At 40.5% G+C, this 17,871-nt stretch overlaps 1 protein-coding gene across 1 annotated transcript; it reads left to right on the top strand.

The window, feature by feature from the left end:
* The first annotated feature begins 242 nt into the window (after positions 1-242).
* On the top strand, positions 243-3,664 carry LOC104435027 (probable beta-D-xylosidase 5). Its single transcript, XM_010047858.3, has 7 exons — positions 243-575; positions 712-1,023; positions 1,118-1,287; positions 1,395-1,495; positions 1,930-2,268; positions 2,357-2,770; positions 3,057-3,664. Exons 1-7 carry the CDS (start codon positions 285-287, stop codon positions 3,662-3,664), a joined length of 2,235 nt encoding a protein of 744 aa, XP_010046160.3. The 5' UTR covers positions 243-284.
* The last annotated feature ends 14,207 nt before the right edge of the window (positions 3,665-17,871 follow it).

Raw genomic sequence — 17,871 nt, 5'->3', positions numbered from 1 at the left:
TCTACAAGAAATTATACAGTCGCCTTCTCTTCTAATTAGGTTCATCTCCAATTTTGCTCTCCATTGGTCAAAAGTTCATTCTCTCCAAGCTACTTTTGTATGAGAAGAACTCAGAAATGCCTCAATTCACCACAATCACCTTCATCTTTCTCACTCTTTGCACAGCAACAATAGCAAAGCCTGCTAAATTTAAGCTTGATCATTCATCATCTTCCTCTTCTTCAAGTACTAAGAAATACACTTATGTTTGTGACGCCTCGCGCTACGCAAGCCTCGGCCTCAACATGTCGTCTTTCTCGTTCTGCGATGCCTCGCTGACCTACGAGGAGCGAGCCAAGGATCTGGTGAAGCGGATGGTCCTCCATGAGAAGGTCCGGCAGCTCGGCAACGGCGCCTATGGCGTCCCGAGGCTAGGGCTTCCCAAGTACGAGTGGTGGTCCGAGGCGCTCCACGGCGTCTCCAATGTGGGCCCCGGGACCTTCTTCGACCACTTCGTCCCCGGCGCGACGAGCTTCCCCACCGTCATCCTCATGGCGGCCGCCTTCAACGAGTCTCTTTGGAAAAGCATCGGTCAGGTGAGCGGAAAGTTCCCCCGGCATAATTACCATACATATGCGCATGAATCAAGATAGATGTACTCAAAATTCAATCAACCATCGACCTTGGAGGCTGAAAAAAAACATCATCTGCGCCTGTAACGTTAAAACGCAGGCTGTTTCGACGGAAGCGAGAGCGATGTACAACCTCAGACGGGCCGGACTGACGTTCTGGAGCCCGAACATCAACGTCGTACGAGACCCCCGGTGGGGGCGAGCGCTGGAGACCCCCGGGGAGGACCCTTTCGTGGTCGGGAGGTACGCCGTCAACTACGTCCGGGGCCTGCAAGACGTCGAGGGAGCCGACCCCCGCCGCACGGCCGACCCGAACCAGAGGCCCCTCAAGGTCTCCTCGTGCTGCAAGCACTACGCCGCGTACGACGTCGACGACTGGTTGGGGGTCGATCGCTTCCATTTCGACGCGAGGGTAATCATCGGCACGAAAGAAAAACCTCCCTTCCCTCTTCCGCATTGACATGGCAAAGCCGGAAGATCTTACGCTTCGTGGCTTCTTCCTTCAGGTGCGCCAGCAAGACATGGAGGAGACGTTCCTCCGGCCGTTCGAGATGTGCGTGAAGGACGGCGACGTTAGCAGCGTCATGTGCTCGTACAACCGGGTCGACGGAATTCCGACGTGCGCCGATCCGAACCTCTTGAAGGACACGATCAGAGGGGAGTGGGATCTTCACGGGTATATAATAGATCGAAAAATTAGAAAACAGCCTCGGCCCTTTTCCTAATTTTTCATTTTGTTCATCGAAGATTTATTTACTAATTTTTTTTATAAAAATAATTCAGGTATATAGTCTCCGATTGCGACTCTATTCAAGTCATGGTGGATTACCACAAGTTCCTCGGCGACACAAACGAGGACGCCGTAGCGAGAACGCTTAAAGCAGGCTAGTTTTTGGCTAAACCCCTTATTTATTTATTTTTTAATTTATCGATTCATTTAATTATTTCTGTTATTATGGTGGTGTATGTGCATTTTTTAAATTTTTTTTTTTTTACTATAATAGATTTAGACTCGGATTGTGAAGTTTTACTACACTAAATAGTTTTGGCTAAACCCCCTTATTTTTTTTCCCAATTTATCGATTTATTTGATTATTTGTTTCGATAATTTGCTTAATTTATTATAATGGTGTACGTGCATTTTTATTTTCATTTTTACTATAATATGTTTGGACTTGGATTGTGGAGTTCACTACACTAATAGTTTTGGCTAAAAACCTTCTCTCTTTTTTCCAATTTATCGATTCACTTGATTATTTGTTTAATTTATTATGGAAAAATATGCATTTCCCCCTTTTTTTTTTTGTTGCTATAACAGGTTTGGACTTGGACTGTGGAGTTTACTACACGAATTTCACGGCCGGCGCGGTGGCAGAAGGGAAGGTGAGGGAGAGAGAAATCGATACGTCGTTGAAGTATCTCTACATCGTGCTCATGAGGCTGGGGTTCTTTGATGGAAGTCCCGAGTTCAAATCTCTCGGCAAGGATGATATTTGCACCAAGGCGAACCTTGAGCTAGCCGCTCGGGCAGCTGAGGAAGGGATTGTTCTCTTGAAAAATAACCGGACGCTCCCTCTCAGCCCTCACCAAGCCCGAAACATAGCCGTCGTCGGCCCTCACGCCAACGCCACCGAGGCGATGATCGGGAACTATGCCGGTACATGACCCGAGTTTATGAGTTCATGTGCTGCTATCATCGGGGCACCAGTTTTGATCTCTTTGTGATGTTTATAACTGAAATTCAGGTGTCCCATGCCGATACACCGCGCCCATCGACGGCTTCTCCAGGTATGGAGTGGTGACGTACAAGGAGGGGTGCGCGGACATCGCTTGCAAGAACGAGAGCTTCATTTTCCCGGCCATGAAAGCCGCCAAGCGTGCGGACGCGACAGTAATCTTGGCGGGACTGGACCTGTCGGTGGAGGCCGAGGGTTTGGACCGGACCGACCTCGTCCTTCCCGGGTACCAGACTCAGCTCATCAATCAAGTGGCGGAGGTTGCCAAAGGCCCTGTCGTCCTCGTGATTCTATCGGCCGGCGGCGTCGATATCTCGTTTGCGAAGGAGAATCCGAATATTGGCGGCATCTTGTGGGCTGGATATCCCGGAGAGGAAGGTGGCCGAGCTATCGCGGATGTTGTCTTCGGCCACTATAATCCCGGTAAATAGGAAATTGTTCTACCATATCTTTTCTTTTCTTGTTTGTTCATAATGCTACCATATCAAAGTTTATATATTTTGAATTGTACTTTTTACTAAATCTAAAATCTGGCAATGCATATATATATTAACATATCTTAAATTCAAAACAAATGAATCTATTTTATGAAAAGCTAGAAAAGAAAGGTAATTTTCTCTTAAGTTTAAACAAACTCTTTGTATGTCATACAATGATTTTCAAAATGAGCAACCATAGTATTGTGAGTTAATGTTGATTTATTTACTAGGTGGAAGGCTACCTCTAACATGGCACAAGGCGGACTACGTGGATATGCTGCCCATGACATCGATGCCACTGAGGCCGGTCCCCTCCCTGGGCTACCCCGGACGTACTTACAAGTTTTTCAATGGCTCCATCGTGTACCCCTTCGGCTACGGCCTGAGCTACACACGGTTCAATTACTCGTTGTCGACTGCAAAGCGATTTGTCGACCTCAAGGTGGAGAACCTCGACTACTGCCGCGACCTCAGCTACAACCACAACACCAAGAGGCCACCATGCCCCGCGACGTCCATCGACGACTTGGACTGCAGGCACGACATCGATTTCGTAGTCGAAGTGATGAACACTGGGCACAGGGACGGGAGCGACGTCGTCTTGGTGTACTCGAAGCCTCCCCATGGGATTTTGGGCACACACATAAAGCAATTGATTGGGTTCGAGAGGGTCTTCGTTCGTAAACAAAGTAGCCAAAAGGTTCATTTCAAGATCAACGTTTGTAAGGGCTTGGAAATAGTTGACTATGCCGCGAATCACGTCTTGCCATCTGGCGGTCACTCCATTGTGATTGGAGATGACGTGGTTTCTTTTCCATTTCAAGTCAACTTTAGTTGACCTATGATCCAGTTTGGGGAATTATAAATGAACGTGAAAGTGGATTAGCTTCTTTGCTTGTGTTTTTGTTACAAATTATGGGGATGGTTTTCTAAGATATATTATTATATTAGAAATAAGGATCTTTCTGCTGGTCCTCCGTACTTACTTTTTTTCTATATTTGGGTGCATTATCTTTATATATTTTTTAAAAATCGATCATTTTACTAAAAGTAAACAAAAATGTTGAAAATTAGAGAGCCAATGGTCTCCAGCCAAATAATGTGTTTACACTGGATGAAACATTTCCTAATGATTATTCAGATTTCGACATGAAATTAAAATTGGTCTAAGATTATAGTTTTCTTTCGCTCTTTAATGACGTCATAATACGACCGTGCCATAAAGTAGAATCTATTGTCCATGACAGTGAATTTGCAAATATATTATCCTCATAATTAATTTAATTACTCAGATCATGCACAACTAAGAGGCGAGAGGGCAAAAAGGGGCTGTTGCACGTAAATATGTAGAAAAGGAATGAATAATGGATTTCCCAGTCATTTTATGTCATTCGCTTATTGAAGTGACTCTTTTATTGGAAAAAAAATTCTCAAAGAATTTTCCATTTACATCTGCTTTTAAGGTTTTTTTTTTTTTTTTTTGGTATGAAAGTGTGGTGGGATTCATTCCGAATTTTTATTGGGACAAAAGCTTAGTTCCAAACATCAATATGCGAGGAAAATATACCGGCTAAATATACCATTTTTGAATGAACTTTTAGGTTTCAACACAACATATGTATGTGAAAGAAACCAAGGGGCAAGTTTCCTTTCACTTTTTAGTAAAATTCACATTTACAAATATACCATAATTGCTAGCCATATATCCACGCTCTAAACATAATGAATATACAAAATAGTCACAATTTTTCTTACTTGAAGCACCAAAATAGGCTAGTCATATAGAATTTGCATAAATAAATGAGCTGAAATTCAAATGCTTATAATTGATTGCAAATTGATTTAAATTAGCCAAGAGAAATAGATAAATGCTTATTTTCTTTCCAGATGTGTTGAAGTTGTCAAGGAGGTCAAGTTCATGAGTCAACAAGCTTTGCTTGAAATGATCGGTGAGAGTTCTCCAAACTTCTGCTACCACTGGAAGTTCAACAGCATGTCTAAGAACTTCATTTGGAAGTGTGCCCACTATCCAAGACTTTACATGGCGGTCACTATGCACCCATGATATATATTATGGATTGTTGACTTCGGTTGCATTTTCTAATGTCCAAAGTCTGTGATAGTGCAACATCTCTCAGGCAAGAAAACCAAGTACGTCCTAACTTCCAATTAGAGATAATACTTGTGTCCCCCAAAGTAAAAGGTTGTTTCCGTTGAGCTTCAATATAGCAAAATTTGCCACATTGATGTTTGAAGGAAATAGAAATCTCGGGTTTGAATAAAGAAAAGATTAGTGTGCCCTTACGTGACTGCGATTTATGTGGGATCATTATCAACTATTTTTAAAAACTTAACCTATTAGATAAGAAGTGGTTTAATATTTAAATATTATAATAAAGATCCAATTCAACAATTCACCAAGTCATGGAAACCTAGAAGGCTTGAGTGGCTTCGAGTTCGTTTGTGCTATTTCTCCAACCCGGCCTAGTAAGGTTTTTTATTACTAAATTCTCTCCATTTTCTAATTTCAATTGCTAAACTCGTTATGCACGACAATGCAGTTTAACTAGAATGAGGCCCACGTGACGACATTAAAAAAAAAAAAAAAGCGCTAAATTTTTAATGTTAACATAAATTTTCCGGCTAATAGTTTATTTCAATGGGGTTGTCTTTGTTTTAGAAGGGGAGTTTGTTCTCGAAATAAAATTATATATCATCAAATTAGGAATAGCCGCACCATTTGACAATAACACTACAATACTCTAATTTCTCATCCTAAATTTGACTTTTATATAATGAAAGTAAAATCCTACATTTTTGTCCATTTGCTTTCAAGTCTTTTTTAATCAAGTCTTTGTAATTTTCAATTTTTCTAATCAAATCATTTTACTTTCACAAGTTTCATAATCAAGTCTCTACTATCAAACTCGATCACATTGAGTTGATGTAGCCGTTGAGCAGTGCGTATAAAATATGCAAATGCTCACGGGGATATGTGTCATGTGTGGACATATTAGCTAATTAGACGATGTCAAAGTATGATGCGGACTAAATTTAACTAACCTGAACGCTCGCGTGAATGTCCAATTGAAATAGTATTCTCTAAGCCACACTTCCAACTTGGCCAAATCAAAAGCATAATACCACTAAGCAGTTTAGGCTGGTGTATGATTCCTACTTTTTTGTCTCTACTTTTATGATATCTCTAGTAAACTCACTTGAGATAGTGTCCGTTTTGGTCCGTCTTATACCGAGCCTCCGTCTTATACCGAGCCTCATGGTTTTGTCCTTTGGCATACATGCAGGCACTTTCCCACGGGATCATCCATCCTGATGGTAATCACGCATGCAAGCAGGCACGCGCACGTGCGCGCACACACACATATATATCTCAAAATATATCTCAAAATTGTTCTTCCCATGTTCGGTGCATAATTCAATTTGTTCCTACCTCTTTCGCCATTCAAGAAGCCTACTAAGAGCCGCTCCTTTTCTAGGCCCTGTAGCCCTAACGACCACTTCCCACCTTCATCAGACAAGGTGGTTACAATTTGGATCTCTTCTTTTCCCTTTGTCAAATAGGCAAATATTTTCCCAAGTAATAGACCAAGCTCGAGATAACCAAGATGATTTCCCTCTTTTGAAGTGAACTAGTAACTCCATGATCCCCAAGCATAGATAGCGAACATCCGCAGACTGTACCTTGACAGGGAAGGGAAAAAAAAGATTGATTCGAATCCAATGACATGGTGGGCACATCAGTAGATTGTGGCCATCACATGTAGAATGCCAAAAAAAAACAACTAACAATATTTTAAGCTTGAGTTCTAATCATGCAAGCAAGGGTATATGTGAATTCCCAATCGCCGATTAGTTTTGACCATATATGAGCCTGACGGTTCAAATCTGCTCATCTGATAGGCCAGGGTATGCCCAGAAGAGCTTCAATAGTCAACCCAGTTGAGGTGGAGGGATAATAATGATATTATGATCAGCAGCATGATGACCTTTCTCTGGGTCAAAGCATCAAACGCAAGAGCTGCAGCGTTGCAGATGCCAATGTATGTATGCCAGAAGAATGAGAGAGCTGAAAAATAGAGGTGGCCAGACATTTGTCGGCAGCATAGATGTCGTGCATAGCGTGATTGTGAATTATGAAATAAAGAAATTGAAGTAATTCCTGGTTGAAGTTATTCCTAAGATCGGTTAACGAGTAGTCAGTGGCTCCCAATCTCATGAATAAGTAGAAAATTTGGGTGGCAACGAAAACTCGACACAATATAACATGATCTATAAAAAAGATTAACGAAATTTTGCATGAGAGGTGACTCGAACGAGATTTGACTCGAAAGAGATTAATTTCAATGCAAAGTTTTCATAACACCAATTAGAATTTGAGATGCTATAGGATTTGCATAAATGATAAACATTACTACAACAAGCTCAATGCTGCACCATGAATTACCATTCTCACCATCAAGAATTACCATTCTCACCATTAAGCACAAGTAACCCCGAATAAGGGATTAAGACGATTAAAATTCTCAAATCGATCTTGACAAGGCATCTATCCAAACTAAATTCTGTCTCACAAAAAATTACAAATTAATACCCTATCCAAATCTACTTCGTCTCGTTTGGAGTAAATGGGTCGTGAGACACCAATTCATATTTTTTTAAGGTATTAATTCAAAACAAAATGAGCGAGAACACTTTCCAAATTGTCTTTGTTTCTTCGAAATATCTTGTAGATTTCATAAAAATATCTTTTTAGCTCGTCAAAAAAAGGAAATAGATTCACAAATTTATAATTATGGACAAAAGGGGATAAAGAATTTCAATTTTTACTTGATAATGTGAAAATTGCAAGACGTGCCAAATGATTGCGTTGGCGTATCCCACGACGGTGGTGGCCTCCAACTTCTTTTTATACGGCCATGTGATTGCACATGTATTTGCATTTGCTTGCCATTGACGTACGTGGCTAAAGTAATGTACAAATTGGATAATACTAGAAATAGACGAAAAAAAACACTTGAAGTGCCAAAACTTTGCACGAAATGACACTTAAGTGTTAAAAGTTAGAAAAATGGAACAAAATGAATCAATTAAGTGATAACATGATAAAATCAGACAAAAATATTGACGTGACGATTTTCCGACGAAACAAGTACAAAATAACGTCGTTTTGCACGCTGACGTGATTAAGTAAGTGCAAAAACAATGTTATTTTGCTAACGTAGCTAGATAATTAATATAAATATTAATTATATTAAATTTAAATAAATAAATAAAAAAAAGATGGAGATTGCAAGCGGTGAGAGCTCAGCCCTTGTCGCCACCTCCCCACTATCGCCAAGAAAGGCCAACGACGTTTAGGGAAGGGTTAGCCGAGGTTGCTGGCCCTTGGGCAAGGGTCACATCCTCCCTAGATCCAATGAAGGTTACCGACCCTCACCAAGCCGAGCCAAGGGTTGCTACCCGCCAGGGCCCTTACCAGATCTGGGTGAGGCTCGCGAGCCCTCGCCATCGGTTTGTTGGGGTTGCTACCCCTTGGCCAAAGCTTGATGACCTCGCTGATCCTTCCCCACCATCGTCGACCCTTCTCAGTAATGGTAGGGATGCAGTAGCAAGGAAGCCTCGCCTTCTACCTCCTCCTCCTTTAAAAAAAAATATATATAAATATTTCAATTTAATTAATATTTATATTGAAAATTCGAAAAGAAAGACAAAATGACATTATTTTGATTCTTCATTGCTGACTTAGCTCTTCAACATGTCATGTAGGCGAGTTTATATTATTAAAAATTTGCCACTTAAGATTTCCAATCACCTTCGTTGGACTTAGCACTCAGATATTCCATTTTTTTTTTAAACGGCACTTAAATATCACTTTCGTAACTTTTGGCATTTAAATGTCATTTCATTCAAAGTTTCGGCACTTTAAGTGTTCTTTTATCACGAGAAATGCGAAACCCGAATCAAAATTGATTTACCAGATTGCATAATATACACTTGTTGGGATTTTGAATATGACTCGTTTGTCTAAATATTCAACTGCATTTTGTCGTGATATTTTGTATTAAACAATTAAAATTGGTGTCTTATATCTTATATATATGTAAATAAGTATATGAACGTAGGTAGTTACATACATGTGGGCTTAGTTTGTCTCAAGAAATACGTAATTTAGAAAAATGATCGCTCATAAAAATCAAAGAACGAAAAATATTTCCATTATTAATGAAAATATTTAAATCTAATTGCTTAATAATAATGAAGATAATTTTGATTATTTAATCATTTCAAGTAATACAAATGATTTTTTTAGAAAATATATTTTTTTTTTCGCGAAACGACATAATCATAACGTCATTAATGTCTCGTGTACATAAATCAGGTCAAGAGATTCAGACGAAAGGATTGGCGTACGGCTTGATTGTGATATGATTATATATTGTGATATTTGCCGAAAATCAAATATTTTGTATACCATTTGCACCGACTACAAAATCAATCGCATGACTCGATCAAATAAATTCTCGCTCTTTTAAAAGGCTCGTGGGTCCAATTTCCAAGCTCCAAGTCAATGCTAAAATCGCCAATCTTTGCGCCTCGCTCGATTTTTAACCCTAATTTAAAAAAAAAAAAAACGACAGGATGCGACTATCAGAACTTGTAATCCTCCCTTTTCTAAATGCCATCATGGAAGTCTCATAATATTTGATTAAAGTCACAACATCGATCTCCTAAATCCATACAAGAAAAAGGGGTTACTCGGTCGTCCATCGGGGTGATTGTACATGGCAAACGGCCAATCTAGTTTTAGCGTTTTAGGATATGGGAATCTACACAAAAAGTATGTCCTCAAACTAGCTATTTCCGCTCATACCCTTTTTCTCTCGCGTTATGTTCGAGTTCTTATTTCTCAACATCCTTATTCAGATCCTCAGCAGCACAACTTCTTCTTTTCTTCGACTATCTTCACTTCCGTTCTCTCTCAATTTTCTCTGCTTCACCTTCTTTCACCATAGCTCGGGATTGTTCATCCTGAAATGTCTCTCTAGTCGAATTCGACGATTTTCCATTTGCATGTGGCCGATCCTCGACATGCAACCCTCGAATCTTTGTGTTCGTCCGGGTCCCTCTCCATTAATCTTCATCTCTCTTACCAACAACGCCATGACTACGGATGATAAAGATGACTCATCCCGTATCGCTTCATTGTGTCACCGACTCGGAAGGCTTTGTGCGGAACAAGAATTGGAAGCCTGGGAAGACATACAAGCCACCGACAAAATTAAAGAGTGTCGCCTCATCCTGGTTGGTAATATTTTTACAAACCCTACTATCAATTTACCTGCCTTTCAAGTTGCAATGACGAAAGCCTGGCGTGTTGATCATATGGATATATCTTCTAGCGATGGTGGCATCTACATATTCAAATTTCGCACTTTGAAACAGAAAAAACGAAGAGCATTAGATGGAACCCCCGGCTGTTCTCTCGGTCATCTAGTTAATTTACGACCCTGGCAACCAAATACCCTGTTACATTGTTATGATTTTTCCACATGTCCATTCTGGGTTCATGTCATAGGCTTACCTTTGGAATGGAACACCCCACAACTTTTAAGTCGAGCAGTACAGAAACTGGGTAGTGTGTTGGAAGTCAAACATGATATATCTGGGAGAATTCGTATCGAGATTGACCTGCAACAACCATTAAAGTCAAGGAAACTCATTAGTATTGCTGGAAAACCCCTTTGGCTTGATTTTCGGTATGAGCGACTATCCCATTATTGTTACTCATGTGGGAAATTAGGACATTATGCAACATCATGTAAGGACTTCCCTTATGAGGACTCTCAATTTGAGGGCCGTGAAACAATGGTGTATGGCCCTTGGTTACGAGCAGATTAAACAAAGACACGGCCTCTATTGGGATGCCTTTTACAATCCTCTATCACATGTAGAATCAATGGAAGAAACCATACCCGAAACTCCCCCACTATACACCCCCTCTTCTAGCTTTACCTCCAACGATTCAGCTCCTGCGATCCCCATCCCTTCCTCTGTTATCCCACCTGCACCTGCTGCGATGACCCCCAGAACCACTGAATTGGTCCCTGCAGATGCAAAGTTGAAGGGTACTCAAACTTCATCCTCTGGTTTTATGCATCAGAAAAAACATACATCTCCTAGATCACAGCTAGGAGTCGGATCTAGTAAGAAACCTAAGCGATACTCCCCTTATGAGATCCAATCAAATCCTATACCCGAGTTGGATTAATCCACTTTACTAGACACCCCTGTTATTGAGGTTGATGACCACTCTTCTTGGGCTTTGGCGGCTGGCCTTAAACAGCCCCCACAGTCAAAATGAAAATGTTAAGTTGGAATTGTCAGGGGTTGGGCACTCCCCTAACAATTCAAGCCTTACAGGCTTTGATAGCCTCTGAAAGGCCCGACCTTATGTTCTTGATGGAAACGAAAAATACAGCTTCAGTTTTGCAGAACTTACAGCGTCGCTTTACTTTCTCCCACTCCTTTTCGAGGAATCCTGAAGGCTTATCTGGAGGTCTTGCAGTATTTTGGAATGACCTGTTTGACATTTCGGTTCTTTCTTCGGGTCAGTATTATGTACATATGTTAGTTTTGGATACTCAGACCTCAATCTCCATGCAAGTTACCTGTCTACATGCTCCTGCTTCCTTTCTTCCTAGGCAGGATTTTTGGAATACGATCCGGATAATTCATGAATCAACTAACTTACCGTGGTTATGTATCGGGGATTTCAATGACTTCCAATACCCCTGGGAGAAGATGGGAAGAAGACCAGCTAATTATCATAGAATGTCATCATTTCAGAAGTTACTTGATGATTGTGCTTTAATAGAGCTGGATAGTAAAGGTTGCGAGTTCACCCGGTCTAACAATCGGGTTGGGGATGAGTTAGTGAAGGAGAAGCTCGATCACGCCTTCGCTCTTCGGACCGGAATTTCATATATCCATCTACCACGGTGTTTGCTTTACCATCGATTGGCTCGGATCACTCCCCACTTGTGTTGCATACCCATTATCTGCCTGTTAAGCCACAAAAGAGATTTCACTATGAAGCTTACTTGAGTCAACATACAGAATGTACTGAAATAGTTCAGGCAGTATGGGAGAGAAACCACTCTTCATTACCTTCCAAATTGCAAGCAGTATCTCACAAATTAACTAGCTGGAGTCGCTCTCGTTTCAGTAATGCCAGGCAGCATATTATGCAACTAAAGCAACAGCTTCTGACCATTACAAATCAAAAATCCTATCGAAGTGGTGATAAAGAGTTAGCCACTACAATTCGTACTGAAATTCAACAGCTTTGGAATCAGGAAGAACAATTCTGGGCGCTACGTTCAAGACTTAACTGGTTAGCATGGGGGGACAAGAACTCAAAATTTTTTCATGCATGTACAGTGCAAAGGAGACAGAGAAACAGAATTTGCTTACTTAAAGATGAAGACCAGAACTGGCATAGAGAGCCCGATCAGCTTAAAACAATGACAATGGGTTTTTTTACTCAACTTTATCAATCTGTGGGTCCCAGGGATTTTATTCCATTCCTCTGCAAATGTCCACCAATAGTTACTTCACAAATGAATAATCATCTTATGAGCACAGTAACAGAAGAGGAGGTCTCCAATGCTACCTTTCAATTGGGTCCTTCCAAGGCCCTTGGTCCAGACGGCCTCAATGGTCTCTTTTACCGGCATCACTGGAACATCATCAAAAAAAATAATTGTCAAGACTGTGCAAGACTTTTTCGAATCTGGTCATATGCCTCCTAACTTAAACCGAACGATACTAACCTTGGTCCCCAAAGTTCATCGCCCTGAAAGCATTGACTAGTATCGTCCTATTAGTCTATGTAACTTTGCATACAAGATTATTGCAAAAGTCATGGCAAACAGTTGAAATGTTGGCTCCCAGTCTGATTAATCCAGAACAAGCAGCTTTTGTCGTGTGGCGGGCATGATTCAAGATAACATTATGATGGTTCAGGAAGTACTCCACCAGTTTAAAGTTAGATCTAAAACAAAAAAATTCAACCTTATTCTCAAGACAGACATGCAGAAAGCCTATAATCGTGTGGAATGGGACTTCCTCGCAGCTTATTTAAAACAGTTGGGCTTCACAAATCAATGGGTAAAGATGGTTATGGCATGCATCACAATGGTTTCCTATAGTATTCGCTTCAATGGAGAACAACTACCATATTTTACACCTACTAGAGGAATCCGTCAAGAAGACCCCCTCTCCCCCTACATTTTTATATTAATGGCTAATGCTTTATCAACAGTTATCAAGCAAGCAATCAATATGGGCCATTTACAGGGGATCCAATTTAACAGAGCCTGCCCTTAGCTTTCCCATTTATTTTTTGCTGATGATGCAATTTTCTTTCTCAAAGCTTCACTCTCTGAATGCCAAAATCTCACTCATCTATTGAATCAGTACTGCCATGCAACTGGTCAACTTCTAAACAGGAATAAGTCTGCCATCTTTTTCAGCCAGAATTGTCCTCTAACATTACAGGAGACTTTAAAAAGAGAACTTCGAATACCTGTGGTGATCAGATTTGGCAAGTACCTGGGCATCCCTTCTGATTGGGGGCGTTCAAAACGTGAGATGTTCTCCTGGATTTTGGCAAAAACGAATGCAAAATTAGCTGGTTGGAAGGAAAACTTTTTATCTAAAGGGGGTAAAGAGATTTTACTTAAGGCAGTCATACAGGCCTTACCTCAATATGCGATGTCCCTCTTTCTGCTCCCCTTGTCTCTATGCAGATTAATGGAAAGCAAGATATCAAGATTCTGGTGGAGTAAACAGCAAAATGAGTAGGGCATACACTGGATGAAATGGTCTGAGGTAAAGCAATCAAAAACAGATGGGGGAATGGGATTCAGAGATCTAACTACTTTTAATCTCGCGATGATCGAAAAACAAGCGTGGCGTCTTCTTCAGCAACCCCATGCACTTTGGACTCAGTTGTTTAAAAGTCTATATTTTAAACATTCTTCTTTTCAAAATGCCACTTCAGGCTATAGACCTTCTTGGGGGTGGAAAAGCATATTAAAGGGTAGGGATGCTATCCTTCCTAAAACTCGATGGCTGGTGAAAGATGGATCCAACATCAACATCCGAACAGACTATTGGCTATCTATTGGTAAATTAGGAGGATGTGCAGCTACAAGGGAACCACTTAAAGTGGCTGATATTTTAGACTCTTCGTCGGCAACTTGGAAACCGGAGCTTATTACAAACTTTTTCAATGAACAAAGTTAGTGCAAATATCCAAAACACTCCTATAAATTCTTCACTCAACTCTGATCAATTAGTATGGACAGCCACATTATCAGGATCCTTTACAGTTAAGAGCTGCTATCACTACTTACTTTCAACACATCGAAACTTACCTGCAATGGCCTCATCTTCCTATCAGCCTCCTCATCAATTGTGGAAAAGGATATGGCATATGAATACAGCTCCTAAAATCCGAGTTTTTCTGTGGTTGGCCTGCAAAAATGCCATAGCAACAAAAGACAACCTATACATCAGACATCTCTCTCCCAATCCCTACTGCACTCTTTGTGAACACAAAATTCCAGAAACCGTTGAACATTTATTTTTCTATTGCAACTGGACTCGCAGCATATGGACAAACGCCCAGATCAGAATACCTGTCTCTCTCACCTCAGTAAAAAGATTGGATGCATGGTTGGCTACTTGCGCCATTCATTCTCACTCTTCCCCAAACTTTGAAGTGATTGCTAACCTGTTGTGGGAGATCTGGTGCCATCGCAACAATGCCATCTTCCGGCGAAAGTTTCGAATCCCATCCAGGCGGTGGATAATGCAATAACCCGGTGCAGAATATTCAACCTTCTTCAATCCCCAAAACTAGGGTTCCAATTTCACAAAAAAAAAAAAAAAAAAAACTAGGGTTCCAAAATCACAAGTTAGCATGGATCACCGATGGAAACCACCAGATAAAGGAACAATCAAATGCAACATCGATGGGGCTTTCGTATCAGGCAATCGACACGGAGCAATAGCTTGTATTTACAGAAATAGTAAAGGTGAACTCACTGATATGTTTACCAATACTGTACCTGCGAAGTCGGCGTTCCAAGCGAGATCTTCGCCATGATTAGGGCTCTCCAAAGATCTCATCAAGCAGGGACTGCAACGCCATCGTGTAACTTTTGAATCCGATTGCCTCATACTGCTGGAGGTCCTTCAACAGAAGCAGCCGCAGCCCTGGGAAGAACGACACCTCTTCGCCACTATCCACGATCTCCTCTCCCAATACCCTAATGCGTCGATCAATCATGTTAGTCGAGAAGCTAACCTAGCAGCGGATTGGGCCGCCAAAGCCCATAGGGCCCAAGGCTCATCCGGTAACTGGATCGTATTCCCTCCCCCTCCTTTCCTGAATATTGTACTAAGTGATGCTCTTCTAGCTGGTTGTATTTCTCCTTTCATCTAATATATCAGTTATTTCGACCAAAAAAAAAAAAAAAAAAAAAACTAGCTATCTCCCAATCGACCAAAAAAAAAAAAACTAGCTATCTCCCAAGAAAACACAATGTACATAAAAAATTAAAAATAAAAATGCACATCTTGGCCAATAACTCGTACCAAAAGAATACAATCCAAAAATCACCATGTCGAAAGACTCCTCCTAACGGTAGTATTTTAAAAAACTTGAAATGTTAAAGAAAAGTGAATAAACCGATACTAGTGGATGACACTCATGTACTAACATTGCTATCGCCAAAAACATTTAACAATGAGAACAAAAAAAAAAATGCATTTGTAATAATAAATTAGAGTACATTTATTTTGCGAAAAATGAATATATGAAAAATATTTTCATAAAAATAATCCCTTATATATCACATAAAAATGAATGAATCAAAAAAAAAAAAAAATTCCATCATAGACGAAAATAATTAAATATAAATTGTTGTTAAAAATGAAATATTTTTTATTGATTAATTATTTCAAGTCATACACGAGGTTATTTTTAGTAAAATGTTGATTAATTATTTCAAATCATATATCATGCTAGCTGCCTCAACTCGAGGTTCCACCTGATAACAATGGCATAAAATCGAACAATACCACTTTTAGTCACCCGTATGAACTGTCATAGCTCATATAAAGTTTTCACAAGCTAAATCATAAAACACTATCACAAAGCATTTTACATTTACAATACATTGTAGAAAGCAGTCGCCAAACTAAAATCACAAATCTCCAAATATGAAAGGGAATGCAAATCCTAGTCAATGTCCGATTTGGATTTTATAAGGAAAAAATAAGTCCAGACAATTCACTTTCCTTTTCTAATACTGTATTATGCCATACGTATATTACATCATAAATATACTACGTTTCAAGACATGATATTTTGAAATTCACAAAAGAAAAAAAAACTGCTCGATGACAATTAAAAGCCAAATCGGAAAGTGTGTATCCCGGAAAGCTTCAAGTTCCGTCAAAGAAGCATGCATTGAATGTCATACTTAACTACCGACTAATCACAACTAAAACTCTTCTGAGAGACTATTTATTTTGCACCAAAAGGTCCTCTATGGATTGGCAAAAAGGTCACAAGCACAAATAGGACAATAAGACATCTTGCGCCGCGAATTTTGACGTGTCTCGTGTCTCTGCCGAACCCCATATGTCTAGTGAGTCTTATGTCAAAAAACAAAATAATAATAAGTCTTTTGAAGCACTAAAAGCTTCAAAGTTCCTTTAACCCAAATCCGGCCAGTGGCTGACGACCTCGGGAATGAGACATAGCACTAGTTGCCACTACCATCACTACAATTTCTGCGAACTTCCGACCATCATTGTAATATCCTAGGTCTCCACTGTATACATATTGTCCGCTTTGGACACTAAGTCCTTACGGTTTTGTTCCTCTCGGGGCAGCCCATACTACCCTAAGAAAACGCGTATGTGCAGTTTAAAGGAACCCAAGCCTTATAAGGTAGTTCAAGACTCCCTCCCTAGGCGATGTGGGACAAGAGGCCGTCACACTCTCCACCTCTTAATAAAACAACGTCCTCGTTGTGGCCCCACACGAGGTCTGGAATCAGAACAGCATTCTTGCTGTGGCCCCACACAAGGTCGAGAATCATAACAGCATTCTTGGTGTGGCCCACAAGTGATCGAGAGTCGGCTTTGATACCACTTGTAACATCCCGAGTCCCACTATGTAATATTGTCCGCTTTGGGTCATCCGCCCTGACGCGGACGAACCACCATCCCAACTATGGTCTTTTCTCTCACGGATTTAAAACGCGTTACACAGATTATAGGGACTCAAGCCTTTTAAGTTAACCAATACCTCCCTCCCTAGGTGATGTGAGACAAGAGAAGAGAGGGACCCATTCCTTGCGCAAGTCCGAGGACTGTCGCTCTGGCCGTCACACTGAAGCCACAGCAAGAATGTTGTTTTGATTCCCGACCTCGTGTGGGGCCATAGCAAGGACGTTGTTCTGTTAAAATGTGGAGAGTGTGACGGCCTCTTGTCCCACATCGCCTAGGGAGGGAGTCCTAGACTAGCTTATAAGGCTTGGGTTCCTCTAAACTGTACATATGTGTTTTCGGGGTAGTATGGGCTGCCCCGAGAGGAACAAAATCGTGAGGACTTAATGTCCAAAGCGAACAATATGTGTACAGTAGAGACCCGATATATCACAATTATAATATCAAATTTAAATTTGTAACGGGAACAATGTTTTCTTTATACTAAGGGCGCGTTTGGTAACGTTTCTGTTCTGGAGAACAATTTTTTAGTATAAGAACGTGCTTGGTAATCGTAAAAATTTATACTACAAGAATAGAAATGTGTTTGGTAAACTTGTATAATTTTTTTATTTCTTTTTAATTTTTCAATATTTTTATTATATTTTCCTTTTTTTTTCTTCTTTCTTCCTTTTGGCTGATCACTAACCTCGGCCATGGTTGGCAATCGCCGAC

This window comes from Eucalyptus grandis, chromosome 2 (assembly GCF_016545825.1).
Source record: "Eucalyptus grandis isolate ANBG69807.140 chromosome 2, ASM1654582v1, whole genome shotgun sequence".
In the NCBI taxonomy this organism is placed as follows: Eukaryota; Viridiplantae; Streptophyta; class Magnoliopsida; order Myrtales; family Myrtaceae; genus Eucalyptus; species Eucalyptus grandis.
Note: the sequence above shows the minus strand (reverse complement) of the source record. Positions and strands in the feature narration are given on the sequence as shown.

Coding starts and splice junctions, on each gene's coding strand:
- LOC104435027 (XM_010047858.3), top strand. CDS start 285: ATGTCGTCTTTCTCGTTCTGCGATGCCTCGCTGACCTACGAGGAGCGA. Junction 576..711: donor TTTGGAAAAGCATCGGTCAG/GTGAGCGGAAAG, acceptor GTTAAAACGCAG/GCTGTTTCGACGGAAGCGAG. Junction 2,269..2,356: donor GATGATCGGGAACTATGCCG/GTACATGACCCG, acceptor ACTGAAATTCAG/GTGTCCCATGCCGATACACC.